The 24,735-nt window shown below is 45.3% G+C and overlaps 1 protein-coding gene across 4 annotated transcripts in view; it reads left to right on the plus strand.

Annotated features, from left to right (window-relative positions):
• SAMD11 (sterile alpha motif domain containing 11) overlaps positions 1-24,735 on the plus strand; it is a 175,128-nt gene that overhangs the window by 58,962 nt on the left and 91,431 nt on the right. For all 4 annotated transcript variants that reach the window (XM_030537710.1, XM_030537711.1, XM_030537712.1 and 1 more), the window contains exon 4: positions 13,000-13,050. In XM_030537710.1, the coding sequence (XP_030393570.1) occupies positions 13,000-13,050 (51 nt within the window). The remainder of the gene's footprint in view (positions 1-12,999; positions 13,051-24,735) is intronic.

Genomic DNA, 24,735 nt, shown 5'->3' on the forward strand with positions numbered 1-24,735 from the left:
ACAAAAGCACGTTTCTGTCAGTTTAGCTGTGCTGGCCAGGGGGTGTGGATTTTTCAGACTTTTGCCCATCATAACCATGCCAGGATATGTTTTACATGTGAACCAAGTGTCAGCTCCTATTTTGTTTAAACCAGGCAGCTGAGTAGAGGGGTATGAGAGAATTTTACTACTACTTTTAGATGCTGGCTGTTCTCTTAAGATGGAAAGGAAAGAGATCTAATGAAAGCCCCTGAGCTTTGAGATGATGGGCTGTGTAACTGCTCGTAGAAATACATATGTGGATAATTCTCCAAAAGGCCGTAATGGCATGGCTAATAGTAAGAGGCAATAATACTTAAGCACCTGTTAAAAATGGTAAAAGTGTTTTTGACCTGACCAGCTGCAAATGCTCCAAAGGAACCATTACTGGGCTATCAGTAAATATGTAGTTTGGCCTGGGTAACACGCAGGATAGGCGCAAATCGCTGTGCCCAGTTAAAAATGTCGATGAAATTCTTGTTGAAAAAGGAGTGAGAGCAGCAAGCACAGTGGCAGATTGCATAATGAGCCCACGTAGTGGGCCTGATCCCTTGCCAAACATTGTTCTGAAATCAAAGCTGGTTTTGAGAGGAATAGGAGTGCAAAAAAAGGAGAAGGGCCAGTGACCGTGGCTCTAATGAAGACTGATGTCAGTGCCTCCGGGAAGTCCCTGGAGGCCCTCCTGCTTTCCCCTTATTGAAGACACTTTTTGAACATTATCTTCTGGCTGGGGTAATGATGGCTCCATCCCTAAAATGCCCAGGTATTTTTACCTTGTTTTCCTGACATTAAGCTAATGGCTTTCGAATGGGGGCTGTGTTGGAAATGGAGACCCTGATTCAAGAAGGAGTGGGGCATATGTTTTGCAGCCTTCTCTCTCTACTCAGCTGTAGTTTGCACGGCTCTGTTCTCAGTCCTGCCGCACGTGTCTCTGTGCGCCGGTGTTTAGCTGCAAACTCATTCTTCTCCCTCCCCAGCCCAGAAACCCAGCTCATGGCACTGTTCTCACTCTGCTTCCATTTTCTAATAGCAGGATCGCCGACCTCCGCTAAGCCTTAATGGTTAGCTGCTGTCAGCCCTTTTGGTGCCTCCCTCTCTAAGTGGAAAGCTATTTCTGACATCCCATAAGGCTGCTGCTCTTTGACTCTCTAATTGATTGAAGTTCAGTCTGAAGGCCCCTTTTATATCTGTCACAGGCACCTGCCTGTGATACAGCCGTCGGGTGTGAGGCAAAGCCTTCTCAGGACAATGGGCCTTGTCTGGGACTCTGCTCTCCTCTTCCTCCGCTGTGATGCCGCCTGATTGGCTATGTAGCAATGCCGTCTCCCTTCTGACGGAGCCTAGTCAGTGGGCCAGTCATTGGTCCAGTGTCATGGCCTGACTTGACAACACCCAGCCTCCATGCCTCATCTAGCGGATGGTGCCAGAGATCTGGCTCTGCTCCTGCGGGAAATGGACTGAGCTGGCTCATCTTTAAAGCAGGTTCCGTTGCCAACTTGTAGCTGCTGAAGAGAGCGAGGAATGGGGCAGAGCAGTGGGGCTCCACTAATGGGCCAGTCGGTTGGATTGGATTCTGCAGCGCTTGTTCTAACCCTTGTGACACATGGTACCATTGGTGAGAGGATTGGGGGTGGGGGTCCTACCTTGTGCTGGTGGGGTAACGTGGCGCTCACAGCGGTTGTTTGCTCTGCTCCTCCTTTCTCTTTCTGCCTGATATTTCCTCCCTGCATTTCCTCCTTTGCCACGTCTGCCTGCTGCTTAATAATAATCACTCCAATCAATCAATAAATAAAAGATCCATCTGGGAAGCAAATGCTGGATTCCAGAGTGCCAGGAAGCTGCAGTTGACCTAATGAGGACTTATATTTAAGAGAGAGGGGAAATGGCTCCTTATTCCACAGTGATACCGTAGGGTAAAAAATGATAAACAGTGAGAATTCTCTTCCTGAGCAAGACATAGGTACCAGGCTGGGACAAGGGGAAAAGTGAGATCAAATTAAATGAAATCCAGGCCTGCAAGTGCCTTTATGCATCCCACAGCGGACTCTTGGATCTCTACTCTTGCTGCGGCACCCCTCGCCCTGCAGTGCCCGGTTTTGTCATAGGGCCGCTGATGGTTTTTATTTAGGTAGTACCTGTCATATGGGGACCCTAAAGCATGTCAAAGAGGTATCATCATTGTCACCCCAGCCTTACAGACAGAGCAAGGCCTGGCGAACCAAAGTGCCACACAGAAAGTCAGCTGCAGGATAGGGAATAAAACCCAGGACTCCTGATTTTCAGGTCCACCCTCCTTTAATCAGTAGGCTGCTCTACCATGATGCACTTGGCACTCACAGCCACATGCTCTGGCTTGTCAGTGGTGGGTGCTGAGATAATGGCACAGGGGAGCTGACTGTGACTTTCCAACCCTCTGAACACAGCAGCATCATGAGTGACAGCTGCATGTATTTTTGCTCCCAAACCTAACATCTGCAGCATCTCCTGTTGCGTGGCAAGAACTCCTCTGTGCACCTGAGTGTGGTGTTTTTGCAGTCATGACAGTGAGATATAGGGTCTGATCCAAAGCCCACTGCAAATACTGGGAAGGCTCCCATTGACCACAGTGGGCTGGGGATCAAGCCCTATAGTTTGTAAAACTGGGTTCTTGAATTCTCCCTTCTCCCTATCTACATTCCCTCAGTTGAATTTTCTTTCCGATCTGGAGAATTTTGGGGAATACCTATTGGGTTTTACCTCACTCTGTGGCCTTGTCTAGACTAGAGAACTGAACAGATTAAAAGAATTCTTCGGAAGCATTATTTATCGACTATAAGGACTGAGAAAGGGGCAGTTGTGGAGCTGCCGGTGAATGGCCCTGTTTCTCCAGCAGCGAAGAGCTGGCTGCACACTGCTCAGCACCCCCTGTTCTTTTCTACCCCACTGTCAGTCACTGCAGCGTGCCCTGGGGCAGCCAGAGTGAAGAGATGAAGCAGTTGGAAAGTGACTTGTACACTGTAAAAGCTCAGCTGCAGAATCAGGCTGTGGTCTCACTCTGAAGTGACAGGTCACTAGGGGCATGTCTGACTCATGCTGCTGGCCTCTTCTGGGTTGCTGCTTCGGTGTTGAAAGCACGCAGGGACCGCTGGGGTAAAGAGAAATTAGGGAGGAAACAACTTGCAAATTAAAAAGTATCCCAGCTGCACATCATTATTTTGCCAACTCTGTCACTTTCATTTTGGGCTGCATTCTTATTCCAAAGCACCCTCTGTAGATGTCTTGAGTTGCTGTTAAATTTTTGGGGTTATTTTTTCTCTCTCTCTCTCTCTCTTTTTTTTTTCAAACCAAAATATGACAGTCCAGTCCCTCCTCATTCATGTACCTGATCTGGCAGTTTGTTAATTTCACCCTTTTTCCGGCCTGGCTGGGTTACAAACAGCATGGGGAAGCAGTCACCTCCTGTTGCCGTGGGACCCATCTGGCCATTTTTATTAAACCCTTTAGAACGGATCACACCGTGGCTGAGATCTGGGAGCGTGAGGAGGTGGTGATGCTGCTGCTTGCCTGCCTGCATTTTTTTTTAATTATTAATTTGTCAGGAACTGGCTTAGTGTCTGTATAAAGCCCAAAGACGGCTTGTGTAGCTGATAGCTAGCAAATTATTAGTAATTTGATTTCGATTGAATGAATAACCCGTTAAAGTGAAATGTACATTAGTCTCAGAAATCTAATTGGAGGTAACACCATAGAAACGCGGCAAGAGTGCTTGGTTAAACTACCTTCTCCCCCCAAAAAAGATAATTAGGATTTAATTTCATTCTCACCTATTCATTTATCTAAATATGGGTGTTTAATTATCCATCTCAGCAAATAGCTGCCTCTGCCTCTGTGTGGATCTGCACTATCCCTTTAGCATAAGCTTCTCCCTTTCCCCCTGCTTATCACACTGAGGCAAGGCTTTGCACTTCGGTGTTCAGCTGCCCTGAACCTCATTGTGAGTCACTTCATTCTGACATTTGGGAGCACTCTGCTTTCCTGGGCAGATTGGCAGCTTCAGCAACCCCTGAGAAGTTGTGTATTAGATAATAGGAGACTTTGAATTGGACCGACAAATAACATCATACACCTCTACCTCGATATAACGCTGTCCTCGGGAGCCAAAAAATCTTACCGCGTTATAGGTGAAACTGCGTTACATCAAACTTGCTTTGATCTGCTGGAGTGCATAGCCCCGCTCCCCCAGAGCACTGCTTTACCGCGTTATATCCGAATTCATGTTATATCAGATCAGAGGTGTAGTAGTAACATTGGAGAGAGGCATGGACTAAACACAAGGCTTGGAGCCAGGAGCACATGGGCTCAAGCCTCTGCTCTGACACGTGGCCTTGAGCAAGTCGCTTCACTTAAATTCTATGATGAGAGAATTGATTAGATAGTGCTGCTTTTATACTACAATTAAGGTTTCATAGCCCAGTGGTCTAAACCCCCTGAATCAGGAGACTGGTTGCTCCCCGATTGGTCTGCTGCTGATTTTCTGTGTGACTCTGGATGAGTCAGTTTTCCTATAGGTAGAATGGACGTATGGACGCCTCCACATCTTTGTACAGTGCTTGAGAGCTTTCGATGAAAGCACTTCAGTGTCTACGTCAAAGTAACATTCTAAAGAGCAAATATGCAACGTAGCTGTGATCTGTAGGGCCCATGGAGAGAAACAAACTTGTGGTGAAATCAGTGCTGGCAGAACTCCCATTGGTAGTGGAGGAGAAATCTCCAGTTCTTACTGTGATTCACAATGTGCCTGCTTACAGTCCCGATTATGACAGATCCTAGACTTAGAGTGTGTGTGTGTGCGCGCGCGTGCGTGCGTGCACTGTGGGGTCCCAGTAATGCAGTGGGTGCTGTACACATGGCCCCAGGTAGAATTTGGCCCATTGATCGGTTCTGAAGACCCTGTGAGTGAAACGTGTGTGATTCCATCAGAAGCCTAAGGGCTGGGTCACCTTAGTTGCAGCTCCTCTGTATTGTGAGCTTCTATTGGATGGCATATCACAAGATTTTAACCAGGCAAACACAGCCTTTAATCTACACATAGCTCTGGGCCAAGCCCTCCAGCAGTATGATTGTTGCTTTTGATTTCTTTTGTGGGCAGAGACAGATTGTTTTGTAGAGAATGGAATAGAGAAAGCAAAATCTTTTTTTTTTAAACATGCAGTTTGACTTCAGGCCTGTTCCAGGGAGCATATTGTTGGGTGAGGGAGACTGTAACCCCCCACTCCCCCTGTTCCCACATGCAGCTGTCATGAGATCATTTGCATAGTGCAGTTTGATTGGCTAAAATGAGGTGGTGGAGGTTTTCCTTTCTCATGGGAGTGGAAATTCCTTCTCCTGTTGGGCTGTGCGAGATCAAGTTTGGGACCATTTAAACCATATTGGTTAAAAAAACGATCTAGTTTAGAGGAGAAGTGAAGGCATCTATAAAATATACATATAACAAAAGGAAGACGGGGAAGTTGATAGTAATGAATAGAAATCAAATGCTAGGAATTGTAGAAGACTGATGAAGGAAAAAAAGGGGAGAAGAATAAGGAGAAATCTATGGCCAGCAGAGTTAAAGACAATAAGGAGGAGTTTTTAAAGTATATTAGGAACAAAATGAATCCTGACAATGGTATTGGGCCCCGTTACTAGATAGAAATGGTGCAACTATCATAATAATGCAGAAAAGGCAGAAGTGTTCAATAAATGTTCTGTATTTGGGGAAAAACAGATGATGCAGACTCATCATATAATGATAACACTCTTTCCAGTCCGCTTGTATCTCCGCAGGATACTAAACAGTAGCTACTAAAGTTAAACATTTTAAAATCAGCAGGTCCAGATAATTTACATTCAAGAGTTTTAAAAGAGCTGACTGAGGAGCTTCCTGTGCCAGTAATGTTGATTTTTCAATAAGTCTTGGAATACTGGGGAAGTTCCAGAAAACTGGAAGAAAGCTAATGTTGTGCCAGTATTTAAAAAAGGGTAAATGGGATGACTTGGGTAATCACAGGACTGTCAGTCTGATGTCAATCCCAGGCAAAGTATTGGAGTGGCTGAAATAGGAGTCACTTAATAAAGAATTAAAGGAAGGTGATATAATTAATGCCAATCAACATGGGTTTATGGAGAATAGCTCCTGTCAAACTAATTTAATATCTTTGTTGATGAGATTACAAGTTTGATTTGGTAAAGGTAATAATGTTGATGTAATATATGGCATTTGACTTGGTATCACATGACTTTGATCAAAACACTAGAATTATACAAAATTAACATGGCACATTAAATGAATTAAAAGCTGGCTAACTGATGGGTCTCAAAATGTAATTGTTAACAGGGAAACATCTGTGAGCAGGTGGGTTTCTAGTGGGGTCTGCAAAGATCTGTTCTTGGCCTTGTGCTACTGAACATTTTTATTAATGACCTGGAAGAAAATACAGTCTCACAGCCTTAAAGATCGGAAGGGACCCATCGTCATCATTAGTCTTATCTCCTGCACATTGTAGGCCACAGAACATTCCTGTCTCCCCTCTTCCTCCCCCCCCCCCCCGGAAATAGGCACCTAACCTCTCGTTGAGTTACTGAAGTCCTCAAATCTTGATGTAAAGACTTCAAATTAGAGAGACTCAGCCATTTATTCTAGTTCAAACCATCAAGTGATCATGCCCCGTACTGTGGAGAAAGGCAAAAAACCCTCCAAGGTCTCTTCCAATATGACCTGGAGGAAAATTCCTTCCTGACCCAAATATGGTGAACAATTAGACTGGGGTAGGCAACCTATTGTACGCATGCTGAAGGCGGCACACAAGCTGATTTTCAGCGGCACTTGCACTGCCTGGGTCCTGGCCACCAGTCCGGGGGGCTCTGCATTTTAATTTAATTTTAAATGAAGCTTCTTAAACATTTTAAAAACCTTATTTACCTTACATACAACAATAGTTTAGTTATATATTATAGACTTAGAGAGAGAGACCTTCTAAAAACGTTAAAATGTATTACTGGCATGTGAAACCTTAAATCAGAGTGAATAAATGAAGACTTGGCACAGGACTTCTGAAAGGTTGCCGACCCCTGAGTTAGACTCTGGGCAAGATCCACCCTACAGTGTCCCATCTGTGGCTGTTGGGGATATTTGCTGGTAGCCATCATGGATGGGCCATGTGGCACTGTAGGCAGTCTCATACCATCCCCTCCATACATGTATCAAGCTTAGTCTTAGTACAAGTTATGTTTTTTGTTTTTTTTTTTGCCCCTACTGCTCTCCGGGGAAAGGCTGTTTCAGAACTTCACTCCTCTGACCGTTAGAAATCCTCAACACATTTCAGGCCTAAATTTGTTGGTGGCTGGTTCATATCCATTTGTTCTAGTGCCATCATTGGCTCTTACCTTAAATAACTTCTCTTCTATTCCTTGTATAGAGTGCTGTTATATCTCCCCTCAGCCTTTGCTAGGTTAGGCAATGCAAGCCAAGCTCCTTAAGTCTCCTTTCATAATATAGTTTCTCCATTCCTCTGATCATTCCAGTAGCCCTGCTCTATACCTATTCCAGTTTTGAATTCATCTTTCTTAAACATGGTAGATCAGAACTGCACACAGTATTCCAGATTAGTTGTCATCAGTGCCTAGTATAATGGTAATAACACTTCCCTTTCTCTACTGGAAATTCCTCACCTGATACATCCTAGGATTGCATTAGCCTTTTTCACAACCACATCACATTAGCAGCTCATAGTCATCCTGTGATTGACCAATATGCATCAGGTCTTTCTCGTCCTCTTTCGCTTCCAACTGATACATCCCCAGTTTACAGCAAAAATTCTTGGTGTTCATCCATAAGTGCATGACCTTGCAATTTACACTATTAAATTTCATTCCATTTCTGTTACTCCAGTTTTCAAGCTTGTCCAAATGTTCTTGTGCAATATTCTGGACCTCCTCAATGTTGGCAGTACCTCTCAACTTTGTGTCATCTGCAAGTCTTATTAGCAAACTCCGACTTTTTGTGCCAGTGTCGTTAATGAAAATGTTGAATAAGTTCAGTACCAAGCCAAAGAGGAACTCTACTAGTAACCTCCCTCCTGCTTGACAGTTCACCTTTCAGCATGACCCATTGTAGGCTCCCCTATAACCAGTTCCTTACCCACCTTTGGAGTCTTGTATTAAGTCCCAACTTCTCCAATTTAACTAATAATTTCCCAAGTGGAACTGTATCAAATGCCGTACTGAAATCCAGGTAAATTAGATCTACTGCATTTCCTTTGTCTAGAAAATTGGTTATTCTCTCAAAGAAAGAGATCAGTTGGTCTGGCACGATCTACCTTTTGTAGTAAAAGCATGCTGTGTTTTATCCCAATTACCATTTACCTCTATGTCCTTAACTACTCTCACTTTCCGAAGTTGTTCTGAGACCTCGCGTACAATTGAGATCAAACTAATGGATCTATAGTTTCCCAGATCACCTTTTTTACCCTTTCTTAAATATAGGTACAGTATTTGCAATTCACCAGTCTTAAAATACAACCCCCAAGTTTACAGAATCATTAAAATCCTTGCTATTGGGTTTGCAATTTTGTGCGCCAGTTCCTTTAATATTCTTGGATGGAGATTATCTGGGTCTCCTGATTTAGTCCCATTGAGGTGTTTGAGTTTGGCGTCCACCTTGGATGTGGTCATTTCTGCTTCCGTCTCCTTATTCCCATTATCCACTCTTCCACTGCCCCCGCCCCCTGACCAACCTTATCAAAAACTGAGGCAAAGTATTTGTTTAGGTGTTGGGCCAGACCTAGATTATCTCTAATCTCCACCCCATCTTCAGGATTTAGTAGTCTCACTTCTTTTTCCCTTGTTTTCTTTTTATTTATATGACTAAAGAACCTTTTACGATTGGTTTTAATTTCCTTTACAAGGTCCAACGTTGCTTGGCTTTTGGCAGTTCTCACTTTTTTCCCCCTTTTCTTTCTGACCATTGATATTCTTGTTCATCCAGTTTGGTCTGCGGCCCTTACCCATGATTTTTTCCCCCTTGTTTGGGGTGCAGGCTTCAAATAGTTTTGCATCTTTGACTTGAAGAAATTCCAAACGTTCTCCACATTCAGATCCTTGAGTTTTTCAGTCCTGTCCACTTCCCTGATTTCCTTAATTTTTTTAAGTTGACCCTGTTGAAATCAAGGACTGAAGTTGCAGATCTATTTTTGTTTATCCTTCCATTTAGTTTAAACTGAATTAAATCATGATAGCTCGACCCAAGGTTGTCTTTTTCTTCAGTGATGTCCTCATTACTTATCAATACTAAATCTAAAATGGCATCACCACTTCTTGGTTCGGTTGACTATTTGCTGGCTTCTCTGACACTGCTCCTACCATAAAATTGTCACTGATAAAGTTTGTGGATGACACAAAAACTGGGGGAAGTGATAAATAATGAAGAGGACAGGTCACTGACAGAACAATCTGGATCTCTTGTTAAAATGGGAGCAAGCAAACCATATGCATTTTAATATGTAAATGTAAAATAACATGCTAGCATGTAAATATATAATCTAGGAACAAGGAATTTAGGCCATACTTATAGGATGGGGACTCTATCCTGGGAAGCACTGACTCTGAAAAAGATTTGCGGGCTTTGTGGACAATCAGCTAAATATGAGCTGCCAGTGCTACACAGTGGCCAAAAGGACTAAGGCGATCCTCAGATGTATAAACAGAGGAATCTTGAGGAGGAGCAGAGAGGTTATTTTACTTCTGTATTTGGCACTGATGTGACTGCTGCTGGAATACTGTGTCCAGGTCTGGTACCCACAAGTCAAGGAGGATGTTGAAAAATTGGAGAGGGTTCAGAGAAGAGCCACCAGAATGATTAAAGAATTAGAAAGCCGGTCTTGCAGTGATCGCCTCAAGGAGAGCGGCCTGTTTAGCTTAACAAAGAGAAGGTTAAGGATTTATTTGATTACAGTCTGTAAGTACCTGCATGGGAACAACTATTTAATAACGGGCTCTCATTCTAGCGCGGAAAGGCAGAATATGATCCAGCGGATGTGGAAGTTGAAGCTAGACACATTCAGACTGGAAATAAGGTGTAACTGTTTTAACAGTGAGAGTAATTAGCCATTGGAACAATGTACCAAGGGTCATGGTGGATTCTCCATCACTGACTGTTTTTAAATTAAGTTTAGATGTTTTTCTGAAACGTAGGAATCGTTTGGGGAAAGTTCTCTGGCCTGTGCTATGCAGGGGGTTAGATTAGGTGATCGCAGTGATCCTGTCTGGCCTTGGACTCTGTGAATCTAGCTCTCAGAGCTGCGTGGGACTAACCAGTTATGTTCTGCTGGGGACAGGCCAGGCCTTTCTTTGCTATTTGATTCATGTGGGCTTTCGCTCCTTGGGGTTTTGCTTTGACCCTTGGATACAAACAGACCCCAAAACGGAAAGTAAAACTCCACTAGCACCTCCATGTTATGCCTGATTTTGAGCAAAACCCAGTTTTGCAGGAATTTCACCCAAAGCCCTGACTTTGGCTTATGTTGCTGAAAAGTTTGCAAACTTCACCTGAGTTTGAGGTTGATAATGGAATTCGCAATCAGACAAATCCTTTTCTTTCTTTCTCTCTCAAGCTGTCTCTTGCTTTTCAGCCCTCTCTCTGCTCTATAAACTATACGGCCACATTTGTGTTTGCCTTGAATAGCAACAAGAAGAGAGAGTATAACCAACTAGATGGAGGAGGATGGGAGGAGGGAGTCCACTTTCAACAGACGCACAGGATTTGCAAGATGAAAGGCAGGCAGCCGGCCTGTGACAGATGTGAAGGGTGTAAAGAGCAAGAGTCAGCATGTGTGACGAGTTCTGAGCTGGGAGATCTGATGCTGCATCGCTAAATAATAATAGAAATCTCTACCCAAGCTTGAAAATCCAGTGCTTGAGTTTGCTCTCCTATCAGTGCAGATCAGGGGTAACTGCTTTAGAATCAGTGGGGTTACTTCAAGCTTAGATGATTCTGTGCTGTTTGACAGGGCAAAATGAACGCAAGTTGCCCAGGCTTTTCCCAACCCAGATCAGAGCTTTGTTAGAAGTTGCTCATTTTTGCAGCCTGTCTTGTTTAGTACATTGAAATCTAAATCTGGAATGAGAGATCCCGAGATGCTCAACCCAGAAAAAAACACCTTATGCGAAACCTCCATGCCCGAGGGTGACAGACAGGGTGAATGGGATCCCCTCCCCACCCTTATAATTTCACTAAGGCCATAATAATTGCATCAGACCCATTGAGGTCTTCTGCTTCTGTCCCTGCTAAACAGCTACCCATTCCATGCCACTGGTGTTTTATGAAGTCAAAGCTACAGCTTTTATTGCTATAATCTTAGCATCTCCAATGCTCCTATAATCTTTTTGTCTGCAGTTGTGAGGCCAGGAAAATGGAAATCTGGAGCAGGTTTCCTAAGGTGTTGAATGGGAGGCAGAGACAAGAAATTGAACATGGAATTAATAAATCACTTCTTAGCATGATTTGATGGATGGAACAACATGGACCAACCTAAAGACCAAACAACCTCCTCACCCCCAACTGACAAGGAACCAGACTCCCTTTCCTGAGCTAGGCGTATGGGAAGCACATACAAGTTATATTCTCTCATTAGGAACAAGGACCCCAGTAGTCCTATACCTTGGATATGTGATTACTTCAAAGAGAGTTCAGTGTTGCTTTCACCTGTTTCTTAGAGCTAGAATTAAAGCAGATGCCCCTACTCCCGCAAAGCAAGTAAATCCATCCCAATCCAGTTTAAGTGCAAACTTGAATCCATCCTTATTCAACAGAGCACTTAACCCTGGGCTTAAGTCCCGCTGACTTCACTGCTCATGCTTATGCACTTTCTGGCCTGATTCAAAGACAGTTCAAGTCAGCACACTCCCGTCGAGTCCAGTGGGCTTTGGATTAGGCCATTGGTGTAACTGGAAGGACTTCAAGTACATTGCTTAAGTGCTTTGCTGAATCAAGGCCAGATGGAATGGGAGAGGGAGAGACGATGTCCGTCGTTAGATGCATGTGCATTAGGCTCTCACCATGCGTGTTCTTTGCAGACGGATTTGCTTAGCGCTCTCAGCAACCTGTGTCTACAGAGGCTGGTTTTTCACAGGCAGATGTGGTGGTGAGGTGTTTTGCCTGCAGACAGATGCCCCCTGTAACTTCCTGGAAACCTTGGGCCTCTAGTGGTTGGGAATTATTTTTCATCCTATTGGCCCGATGAAACAGTGGAAGCTGCCATCCTCTGTAAGCTGCCAGGCGAAAGTGATACTTACAGAGTACCCCTGGGGCTGCAGGGAAAAGATCCTAACATAGCCGACTCAGATCAGAGTGGACACTGCCCACTCTGAGGACGGCTTCTGCCCCACCCTGAGGACAGCAGTGGAAGAAAATCTCAGCTGCCCGTCATGGTCTAAATTTAGGATGTTGTTCATCTGGAATCCACTGCTCCAGCTTGTCACCAGGCAGAGTGACAGAATATGTAAAATTAATTTCTGAGGTGGGAAATAGCTAATAATTTATTTCCAGCTAGGACAGGGAAGTGGGGAGGGGGCTTGATACAGGGTTTTCTTAATGCAATGTCCGTGCTGTTCAGCTTCCTGTGAGCTTGCCCTATTAGCTGAGACAACGTCTTGCCACCCCCCTTGGCCTGTCAGTGTGGCTGCGTGCAGGAGAGAGGAGTTTTCTCATCACTGCACAGATCACCCACAGGGCTCTAATTGACCGCACAGCAAAACCTGCGGTGGGCTCTCACCAGGGCCGGTGTGTGCGCGCAGTGTGGCTCATCGCAGCAGCATGCATTTGGGGATAGTGGCAGTGGGTGGGATAAGGTCAGGGGAGCACGCTAGACGTGCATGGCTGGTGATGTGACTGAGTGTGTCTCTGAGCTCTAGGAGGTGTCATGTTCGGCGAGTGTCACTTACCTCTTTTTTTTGTTTGTTTAACAGGATACACACCCACTGGGATTTAAACATCTCCTTCCGAGAGACCTCTTGCAGGTACCATTTTGGGGAACCCTCTTTGTATGGTAGGCTAAGAGTTTATGATACACATTACTGGCCTATGGATGCAGTTAGAAATGAAATACCATTCCTGCATGTTTTCTGTCTGTCTGTCCTCCTTTGAGAAGAAAAATCAGTCAATCCTATAAAAGGATGCACTTACTGTTGTCTAAAGATTTTTTTTTCCAGCTCTACTTTTTCAAAGCATGAAAAATCACTGTGCCCCTAACTGATGCTAGTCAGTGGGCGGTGGGTGTGTAGATGTCCGTGCAATATCATTAAGACCCTGATCTTGCAAGCAGTTCTGCATGTGGGTAGCTCCGTTGGAACCTTTGGGCTATTCACCTGCATAATGCTAAGTGTGCGTTTAAGGGACTGTGGGATCAAAGGCTAGAGCTGCGAGAGTGATTTGATGGCTCTTACAGTTACCTTTAATTTTAAGTGTCTACATTCGTGGGAGGAATTTAGACATTTAAAATCACCTTAAAAGACAAGCATTTTCAAAAAAGAATAAAATAAGAGAAAAGCCGTAACAGAGAGAGTGTAGGAATTGCCATTCCAGTTTGGATCATTCATCTTTTAAGTCTGGTATCCTGCAGTGATCAATACCTGAAAAAGATCAAAATCTGCACAGTGTCAATAGCCTGTTATTACAATGCTTTGCACAAATGGGAAAAATTCCTTCCTGTCCTTTACAGTGATCAGTTGATGCCCTGCAGCATGAGATTTGACTATCCTTTATGTTCCTATGTACAGTATAACTGCAAGTGTTATTGCTGCTCATGAAATTATCCAGCCCTTGTAAAAGTCTAGCCGCAGTATTTTCCTTTATAGAGAAGAGAGGAATGCATGTTCTAACTTCTGTTTTATATGAAACTCACTATTTGTCAGTGAAGTACTTGAACCAGGCATATGATGTTTGTTTTCTGGAGGAGAGATAAATCATTACATATGGCTAATAAAGAACAGGTGGTTCCCATGAAACTTCTTGGCATGGGAAACCAGAAGGAAGTGTCTCTTCTACAGAAGGATGTTGCTGGGCCCAAACAGAGTGGGACGGATTCTGATCCTGGTTGCCCTGGATAATTGATTGAAATTGATGAAGTTACTCCGGATTTACACTGTTGAGGCTGAGATCAAAATCTAGCCTAGAGGATCTCAAATTTTATAGCATGCAAATTAATTAGCTTTCAATTAACAACCCAGCAACAGTTTCTGATCTCTGTGCAGAATTCCTGTTCAGTTCTAGAACTGAGTGAACGATGGGAAAATATTATTATTATTTTAGTTACAATAATGTCCACTATGTGCTAGGCGCATTCCAAGAAGGGCCCATGATTTCCGGAGATCAGAATCGAAGGACAAGCAAGGGCATTTAATTGAATAATTTATCTGATGAGTTTTCGACTAGCACTGTATGACTGTCTCGCTGCATTCTGATGTAGTACTTACCCAAGAGAACATAAGGTAGCAGCTTTAGAAAACATGTAAATTTCAATATTATAGCTGATCTGGGTTGTTCTCTCTTTATAAGCCTCAGAATGTTTCATGAAAAGTAAATATCAGTGGCAGCAGGTGAATGTATTAGAAATGACTTCCAACTCTATCACCTGCCCTTCAAACCCAACTCAGACAACTTCTGCTTCCTGGCTGTGAGCCCCCCATTAAAATCTTGTGTGGAGTGGCAGGGAGGCAAGAGGACCTTAGGATAAAGATTGTATTTTTGTCACCCTCTGCCCCCCCACCCCAAACTCTTGAACTTTAAATCAGACAGTTTGGGCTGAGGTATTTGTGTGAAGGTTCTCATCTAAATTATAAACCATGGAATGAGATCTCTGTTTTTTTATTTTTATTTATTTTGTCGGTCCCTGATTTGATTCAGCAAAGCATTTAGGTACACACACAAGTCCATCCCTATTCAACCAAGAATTTAAGCATGTGCTTAAGTTCTTGGCTGAATGGAGGCCTGGGCATCCTCATTTGGAGCACTGAAGGCACTGTGGAGTGAGGTGTGAAATTTGTGCTGATTCACACCCCATTAGGAGCCATTGAAAGCGGTGGCCTTAACTGGGGGTTAAATCAGTGCAGCATTCAGCCCAAGCATGGGAAAATTTCATTCTTAAAATGTTAAGAGTACAAAACCACGGCCCAAATCAGGAGATTCTAAGACCCAGTCTTACAAGCTCACCTCAGTCAGAACATTAACACCATTAGGAGTTCCATGTCCAGACAACTTGCAGGATAAGGTCCCTATGTTGTTGCTTTAAGGTTATGGGACTTGAAAATTCAAATGAATGGATTCCTGCCCGGTAGATCTTTGCATGATAAATTTCAGCCTGGAGTGAAATTTTATGGCCCAGTTATAAGCTCCTAAAAAGATCGGAGGTTTATAATGAAAGTGCTTATACAAGCCTTGACTAAAAACCATGTGAACAATCAGTCTGGAGTTTAATATAGCTGTGACTTAAGGTGCACACACCTTTTGAAAATTCAAATTCCCACCTTTAAAAAATATTATTTTTGAAACTGCAATGCCAAGGCTGAAATAATGGTTTAATTTTTGTCTGTGAGCAGATGTTTCTGTCTTCCCCCATTTAACTGTTTATTTCCTGTAGCTCTTTCCTGGCAACTTAGTTCCAACATTTGGACAGTCCTTTTCCACAGTACTCCGAGAACTCAGTCCATTGCGTGCCCACTATCATTGTGACTTTACAGTTATCTGGTAAGATACAAGTTTTGCAAAAAGCAAATCAAACATCTGGTCCAGTTACCTCAAGAAGTGTCCAGTCCTAATGTTCCAGCAAAAAGCAGCCAGTTCCCTGTAATGCAGCAAACTAATTGTGCAACCAATTGATGCCCTGAAACATGAGATTTGTGGATTCTTAACACTTGTTTACTAGTAAGAAACATTTAAAGGGACAATGCTTAGTAAAAAGGGGCAGAATTTGGGTTAACATCTGGTTGGGAATTCTTTTGGATTCCAACTAGGTGTTCACTGTAATTGCTTTATTGTTTATGTAAGCAATGGTCTATCCTTCTGATGACACAACGGCCTCAGCTAAGTGACCTGAGTTGGTGACCTGGCCCCATATAACAAATAAATATATCGGTCAATAATTTAGCTAAATCACATTCTGATTTCTTGAAGTGTAGCCTCTGCATGAGATTTCAATGAGTTTTAACTATGTGGGTAGTCTGTTATTCCATTATTAAGCTAATCTGAGACAAAGCAGGCCTGACGCTGACAGGTAGTAAATTTCTTCAAGGAGCCAATTTAAAATTAATTTTAATTCAAATTAATTAACATATTTATTTGTAAATTCCATTCTGTACTCAAGCTGTAAGTGCTGTAATTTGGGGGAATAATAAAGAGGTAGAATCCCTGGTTTAAGTACAAACTGAACTCAGTCTTAACTGTAGAACCATGACCGATGCCTCCATAATAGACTAGACCTGGCCAGGTGAACAGTCAGGTGTCCATTGTGAAATCAGAGGTAAGTCAGCCAATCACCCCTCTTCCTCTACAGCCAATTTGCATGCTACCATTCTATTGGCTCTAGAGAGTCAATGGTCTGACTTCTTAAAGGCTCCTTGGCAGCATACTAGCTTGGGCATTGGTACTTTGAAAGGTTTCCCATGGCACTGCCATTTTGGCTTCGGTCTGGGCTGAAGCACAGAGAAGCTGAGGTAGGAGTGAACAGGGCTCTTCCCCTCACTACCCATGCCGCAGCCCCTCTCAGTTCCTTGTCACTGCTTCCCTCTGCCCCACCCTACGTCCCCACTTCCTCCCCCGTCAGCCCCTCAAATCCCTGCTCACCCTCATGCCTGTCTGCTTTCCCCTCTGCATCCTGCTGCTTTCTGCCATTGGAGGAAGCTGCAGGGGAGATGTCGGCTTCTGCCGGCGTCTGTTGCTCTCTAAGACTCCAGCTGAAGTCACTGTCCCCCTCACCTTGACCTGTCCCCCTCAGTCTGCTGACTCCTGCCGACCGTGGGTGCTCAGCACCTCTGCAAATCAGGCCCCCAGTTTTCAGCTTCGGCCTTCAGTTCAGGTGTGGATGACAGTGGGTGCAAATTTGAGCCTGTCATCTAGGTCACGTAGATATTTAACACCCCTGATTTGCCAGGGCAGAAAAGAAACTTGCGTCTGTTTAAGTGATCTAAATTGCCTTACAACTCTGTGAAATATATGGCGCCACTGGACTACATGACGGGGCAGCATAAAGGTTTTACTGACCCTTGTTCGAGGTGACACACACATAACTCACTACTCATGAGTTATGCAGGTCATCCCAGACTCCTGCTGCGATACCTTTATGCTGCACTGCACTGTCATGTGGTTCTCCCCCCCCTCTTTTCAATCAAAAGGGTGTTGCCTCCTGACTTGCCCTGCCTCTCTGTCAAAAGGTTGCCTTTGATCTTCCTTTCCAAGTCGTCAGAGGTTGCCTGGATTTGTTGGAGTCTGGTAACCTTACAGTCGCTGTCTGTGTTGCCCTTGATGAAAGGAGGTTTAATTGGGTACATACAGGTCTGCACACAGGCACCAGAAGATCAACATTGGGAACTGCCCTGAAAAGGGAGATTAAGATCTCTCCGAGGGCCTGCCAGGTGCTCCTTTTTCTTTTATGCTTTGAAGTTAATGTGATGGCTGGGGCTGGTATTTTAGGAAAGTTCCCAAGTGCCTCTGTTGAAAACAATGGGTTCCGTACAGTAACATGCCCTTGCACAGATGTGGTGTTCTCGCGAACGCTTTTCTAAAACGCCTTAAAATTGTTCAGCAAACCAGGCACTTTCCTTATATTCTGAGAAAAGCCTGTCGGGTTTCACAGTAACAAGCAGGCTCTTGGGGCCCATCTTTGCCGGGAGCTGAGCAATTCAGACAAGGAGCTGAGTGCTCTCACCTCCCCCTGATTTCAGAGGGAGCCAGGTGCACCCTTGTCTACGTTACGAAATTAGGTCGATTTTATAGAGTCGATTGTGTATGTCCCCAGTAAGTGCATTAAGTCGGCAGAGTACGTCCTCACTACCATGGCTAGCATCGACTTATGGAGCGCAGCACTGTCGGTAGCTGTCCCACAGTTCCCACAGTCTCCTCTGCCCATTGGAATTCTGGGTTAAGCTCCCAGTGCCTGATGGGGCAAAAACGTTGTCGCGAGTGGTTGTGGATGGAGCTGGGTGAGAAGGTAGAGAGAGGCCAGGAATGAGAACACCTTCCTTTAATGCTGTTCAGTGTTACAGCCATCAGATAAACTTGACGCTCATCCCAGGACCTCTAAACACTTTGAACACAATGAAGCCTGCCTGCTTTGTGAGGAAGGTGTTGGTATATGTCGGACTCTTAAGTACGGAGAGATTGAGACAAAATGGAGGTTAAGTGACTTGTCTGAGGGAACCCAGGAGTTCTGCTGCTCATCCTGGGCTCAAGCCGTCAGACCACACCATGAGCAAAATGCAGAAAGTGTATTGAAGGCATCTTGAAGATCTGCTGTGGAAAAGAGGTGAAAGAATGAAGAGGCTGGAGAGAGGAATGAATCACTTTGCTTTAGCTGAATGGGGCATGCGTCTCAGGAGTTCATATGTATGGAAAATCCACTCAGACCAACAGAGTGATGGGACCTACCAAGCAAACTGGCCTTCCCAGTGGCGAATTTCTTCTGGATGCATCAGATATGAAAGAGGCACAAAGTGTTATAAGGAAAGCAAAGGCCCCTGCTACCCAGAGCAAGTAACTGTATTTAAAACCACCCTTTAAACGTGGTAGGGTCTGATCAGCCATTCTGGACTGGACCAAGCCATATTAGAATGTGCTTTAGACCACACGTGGACCTGGCTCAGAACCTTGATTTGTTTGTGTTTTTGTTTAAATCCGGCTGGACCATAGTTTTGGTCTCATCCACATGAATCTGCCAAATACTGTTGTATCCTGTTCAGCAAGGACTGAGCTTAAGTGGTGCATAACCTGGACTGTTGAATGCATTTGTTTTCTCTGTGTAGATGGGGCCACCCACATTTAAAAAAGAAAGAGAGAAGATTGTGCTGATGGAAGAATAAAGAAGGCTATTTGAAGAAGTTGTTAAATTGGGGCACAATGAAGAATATATGAGAAGAGAAACAGAACTAGCTGATTTTGCTTATTCCCCTGGAAGATGCACAGTGAAAATGAAAGTAGTAAAGGGGAAAAGAAGGAGGGAAAGGGAGGGGAAAATAGAGAGCATAAAGCAGACAGCTGCATGCATCTCAAGGATGCTGCTGAATCAGCAGAAAGTATCATTGTATGATAAAGGTAATGTTATCAGGCATCAAAGTATAACACTATATTGCCCTTTAAAGTATTACTATAGAAAGATTTGGTATTTGCTGGTGACCTGCTATGCTTTAATCTAGGAAAGCCAGGGTAGGGATTCAGGGGGCTTTGAGCTGATGGAGGATGGGTACGACCCTTTAAAGTCTTCCAGTCATCAGCATCTGCTGCTAACTGATCCAGTGGTCATTGGATTTAGACCATTCAGTTGCAGCAGAAAAGGCCAAGCGCTGGCAAATTAGGCAAAGTAGCAAGAGTGCCTAGGAATAGGTTGATGTGTGCACAAGAAGGGGAGCCAGGATCTGCTACTGTCTTACCTCAGCTCTCACAGGGACTCCCTCTGTGGTCTCAAGCAAGTCATCTAACCTCTGCCTCAATTTCCCCATCAGTAAAATGGGGCTGGTTCAGAGTTTAACTGACTACATGAAGGTGGACTTGAAGATGAGGCTTACTTAAGTAATGAGTCAAATCTTGCCCTTATGGTTGGGATCAGGGTGGTGTGAAGTGGAGAGATGCTGGCTATGTTTAAGTCCCCAGAGCCAAGCTGCTACCCCTAAGCAGCATGGCCCAGGGTGACTGGGGCAGGGGTTGCATGCAGTGGGATTCACACGGCTCTTGCTTTAAAATGGAGTGCTGTACATCTCCTCCCCCACCCCCCCCGCCATGCTGCATCATATACCAGGAGGACTGGGTACCTGACCATACTCCACCAGTGGCAGATAAAAGGGTGAGACAGTAACCGTGGAATGCTAGATTGCAATCCTGCCCTGCCGCTGCATTGTAGACTCCGAATTTAAGGCCAAAAGGGATGAGCAGATCATCTAGTTTGACCTTTAGCATATCACTGGGCATTAAATGTCACCCAGTTACCCCTGTACAGGAGCCCCATGGCTTGCATTTGGATGAAGCAGCTCTTCCAGAAAAGGCTTCCAGCCTTGGATTAGGAGACAAGAGATGGAGAATCCAGCACTTTGTACTTCGCTCCTGTGGTTACTCATCCTCACTGTTAAATGTGTGTGCCTGGTTTGTTCATCATGAAGGGGGGTGCCATGAGATGGGGAAAGCACCCGGGGATCACATGGTAGATTTGTCCTTTACAGCTGAATTCTGCTCTTGGTTATACTGATATGACTCTGGAATGGGTCCCTTGACTCCATGGGCTCTGGAAGGACTGCAAAAGGGTGGAGTGAGCAACCAAAACAGGCCAAACTTGAGTGGTGTCGCGACCCCATGTGCCAGAGTGCAGTGCTCACTCTGATATGGCCTAGCTGCCCCTCCATCCTGCCAGCAGGGAAGGAGCTCCACCGTTACTCTGCCCAGCTCTGGTCAGGGGCCAAGGGGGTGGGGTCCTGGTCCCTCCCCCCTTGGTGCTCCCAGCCAAGTTCAGGTTCTCAAAAGTGAGGGGCAATAGCTCTGTGACTTCCCTGTCTCCAGCCCCTGTGAGTGACTCCTGATTTATACCAGCGTGACGGAGCCCAGGATCGTTATAAGTGGCTGTGAAGGTGGGACGTGACACACACATGCAGGGTATCAGTGGAACAGTAGAGCAATGCAAACTCAAGGAATGGAGGATAAAAGAAAAAATGTGGCTTGAGTAGTTGGAGTTCCCATTGCAATGTGATGGGGGCTCACTTCGGCCCATGGGAATGCTGTAATATTCCTCTTGGAGGAAGTATAAAGGGCGCTCACCTCTGTAACTATTGCAGGTTGCTATAGTGTCATACCAGGACCTGCTTCCTGATGGCAAAGCCAGAATAAACAAGGAAACTCCTGGCTCACAAAACCCCTTGTTGGCGGTCAGGATATGGTTTGTGCTGGAGGGAAGAGACTTTCTAGACGAGCAAACAGTTTGTTCGATGACATACCTGTTTGGTTTCAGACAGTAGTTGCCAAGTGAGTAATAAATGGACCTTTTCTTTTGTTTAACTGGAAAAAAAAGCAAGAAAGGAACCCAAATCCGAGTAGCTTATAGGCTTTAACAAGAACGTTCTGAGTTGGAGAAAAGAGCGGTTTGTAGGGTTCGGCCAAGGGGCAGAACTGCCGGGGCTTACAGTTGTTGCAGATAAATCTGAGCAGCTTGTGCTGTGTTTGTATTTATCCACCCACGAAGCATGTGTGTGAAGATCAAGAATGTAGACATCATTGGGATGCACGAGGAGGAGCTGCTATGCACTTGTCATGAGCCCAGCGTTTGCTTCAGCTGCTTCACGAGGCACTTCAGATGGAAACAGGACTGGCTTTTGGTTCTCTGCTAGAGTCCCTATGGCCCTTGGGTCACTTCATTTCATTGGTGGGTCAGAAATCCAGAAAAGACCCAGAGTGGGAAAGAATGACCAGTCACTCTAGCTTGTCTGGAATATTTTCTTTAAGGCCGTGCAGGGAGGGAGACCCCTTTTCTGTTTGACCTCCTAATGGTGAGAGCTGTTGGGTTCTGGAGTATTATCCCAAGGCTGGAGGTCTGAGTCATGGAAAAATAGTCTGGGAACAGTGCTAGAAAATATACTGTAAAGAACAATTCTGCACTGGTTCCTTGCCGGGATGAGCTAGAATGAGCTGCTAGGTAGCCTTTTCCACTTCTTACTTCGCTGATTCATGGACACTGCATATGTGCTCCTTAGTGGCCAAAGATGATTCCAGAGGTTATAGCAGAAATGCTTCTAAAATCCCTATCAGGGGGATATCTTGTGTGAGGCTCTCTGGGGACCATATCAGTGGGTGAACTTTGATCTGCAGTTGCAACCTGCGAGAGCCTTAAACCTGGTCTATTTAGGAACCTCTGCTGCTGAGCTTCGATGTGCTGTTTGTTATTTAAGCTGTTTCTGTGCCTTATTCAGGATTTGGAAGTACCAAGAAGTCTTGAACAGCACAGTTACGTGGGTAGGTCTTGTGTTATCCATGGCCTTGTTTCCATGGGTTTTTGGGTGAACAAACAGAATGTGTGTTTGTGAATAGTGCACTTATATGCCCGACAGCATGTACGTTGCCCCCTTACTGTAATTCCCAGGATATCATAAAAGGGGAGCTAATGACCCTCTGCAGCGGAGTTGGGAGGAATCTTGGGGAAACTGTAGATGTGAAGACATCTTGAGAGCTTGTGGGATCTTACTGGGATTTGCATCATCTTGGCTGAAATTTTGGGAGCACATTCTCAGGAGACTTCAGCTGCACACGGACAGGGAACAGAGAATTGGCTCCTTCTGGTTGTGGGTCGAATCTGGGACCAAAGCTTCAGGGAGTGCTTTTGGATCGGGAGATTCAGCCTGACTTCCCCTGTTGAAATTTGGAAAGATTCAGATTTGAGCTTCTGGCTTTCTTATCTTTAATAATTGATATTTGGAGGATTCATGCTGGGTCTCATGTTCAGTTCCTGATTTTCATTTTCTAACCCTATCCCTTAACAGTGCTCGTTTCAGATTGTCTGGATGGGAATTGTTCCAGGGTTTCTGCAACTCAAAGTAGCGATGTAATGGGCTGAGGATTTAGCGGTGAAGTATTTTATTGATTGGCTGAGTGAGGCGAGGTCCGGCCCTCAACACAATGGCATTTCTCTGACTGACTGTCTGGAGTGCGATAACTTTGGAATGCTGCATCTGATCAATGCCAAAATTTCAAGGAATGTTCTGCACCTCAGTGGGCCCAAGCCTGTTGATTTTGGTGCATGTGGGAATTCCGGAAAAGCCTGATTTAGAGTTAATATAAGGGTCTCCAGGCTGGCTGGTGCTGCAGACTGGGGAATCTTTATGCTGCTCCCTACTGCTTGATGCTGTCTGGGGAGATTGAGTATCGCAGACTTTTAACAGAAATAAGAGAACCTTGCAGGGAAGAGTTTGCAGGGGGGGAACAGGGTCTTGTGGTTGGGAGGGGACATGGAGGAGGAGAGAAGACAAAGCATGGAGCTGAAGCCGGGGGAAGTGCGTGGGTGGGGTAAAGCAAAGGACCTACAAGGAATTGGGGGCGGGGGTGAGGAGTAGTACTGGTGAGGGAAAGCAGGGTCCCAGAGTGAAGATATGGTGGGAAAGCAGAGGGGCTGTGGAGGGGAGCAGGTACCTGGGGGGGAACAGGTAATGGGGTTGCACGCACAGTCCCTGGTATGTGGGAGAGAGGGAAATAGGACACTCTGCCATGGGAGCCAGGGGGAAGTGGGGTGCATACAGAGACCTTGCATGGGGGTAGGGGAGAAAGGAGGGAATAGGGTGCACACACAGCCCTTTTGCTGGGTGAGAGAACAGGAGACAGTGGTAGGCGGTGGGGGATGTATACAGGTCACAGAGCCCCTGGCGTGAGGGAGCAGGTGGCAGTCCCTGAAATAGCAGGGGATTGGGGGTGGCACCCAGGGGGAAGGGAGGGGTGCAGAAAACCCCGGGTGTGCACAATGTGCTCAGCCTGCAGAAGGTATGAAGCCTGCGATCCTCAAGTTGTGCTCCTACAGGGAGCTCGCAGACCTAAGATGGCTGCTGCCATCCCATAATTTCTAAGGCGGACTCCTGAGGCCGGCTGTTTATTCTCTGAGAAGCCACCCGGGATCCTGCTCAGAAGGAGGGAGTTTGACTGGTGACTGTTAGTGCTGATGCTCTTTGTGCTGCAGGACCACCAGAGGCCCCAGTGAGGGGCTGCACTGCTCACCAGGGCTGGCTTCAGCTCCTCTATTTTTTGGTGTTAGTGGCCATGCTGGCTGTGGTCAGGGAATGATCGATAACACAGGGCTTGATGGATGTTTGGAGGGAAGATGTATGGGAGGTTGTAGCTGTTGTGGTGGGTGAGCTGGCAAAGGTGGACCATCAGGGAGAGTCCTTCCGAACTTTACCGAATCCTTGTTGGATTGCTGCCTATCAAGTGTGTGTGGGTGGGTGAGTGGGGATAGCAATTGTTTTTAGGAGCCTGACAACCCCAAGGATGCCTCTGCCCTGGCATGGTAGATTATAGTCCCATAGAGGAGCAGATTAGCACAGGGTCTTTGGGATCCAGGCCTTTCAGGAAAGTCACCCGGGACAGCACAACACAGGACAGTGCAGAATAATGCTGCCTGCTGGGATAGGCTGCCTGTACCAACAATAATGCAAGTGCCATAAATGGATGGTACAAGGATCTGTGGCTCAATGAGGAACCTGCAAGGATCATGCCTTGCTAAGGATGCTCTTGTGTAATCTATATATGGTCCTAGCATCTTGTTTTTGGGTCCTCACGCTTTTACGAATAGGAGCAAGTTGTCTCATTTGGAAGGGAAATGTGTCCAGCTGGGGATGGAGGTGGGCAGTGGCAAACCAGATCGGAGATTCTGCTAGTTTTGTTTTGAATTTTTTGGGGGTGGATTTAGATTCCCATTTTATTCCTAATATGCCCCATACTCACTTTCTCCCTTCCTCAGAAGTTACACCCACGCTCTA

This window comes from Gopherus evgoodei, chromosome 18, assembly GCF_007399415.2.
Source record: "Gopherus evgoodei ecotype Sinaloan lineage chromosome 18, rGopEvg1_v1.p, whole genome shotgun sequence".
NCBI classification, from domain to species: Eukaryota; Metazoa; Chordata; order Testudines; family Testudinidae; genus Gopherus; species Gopherus evgoodei.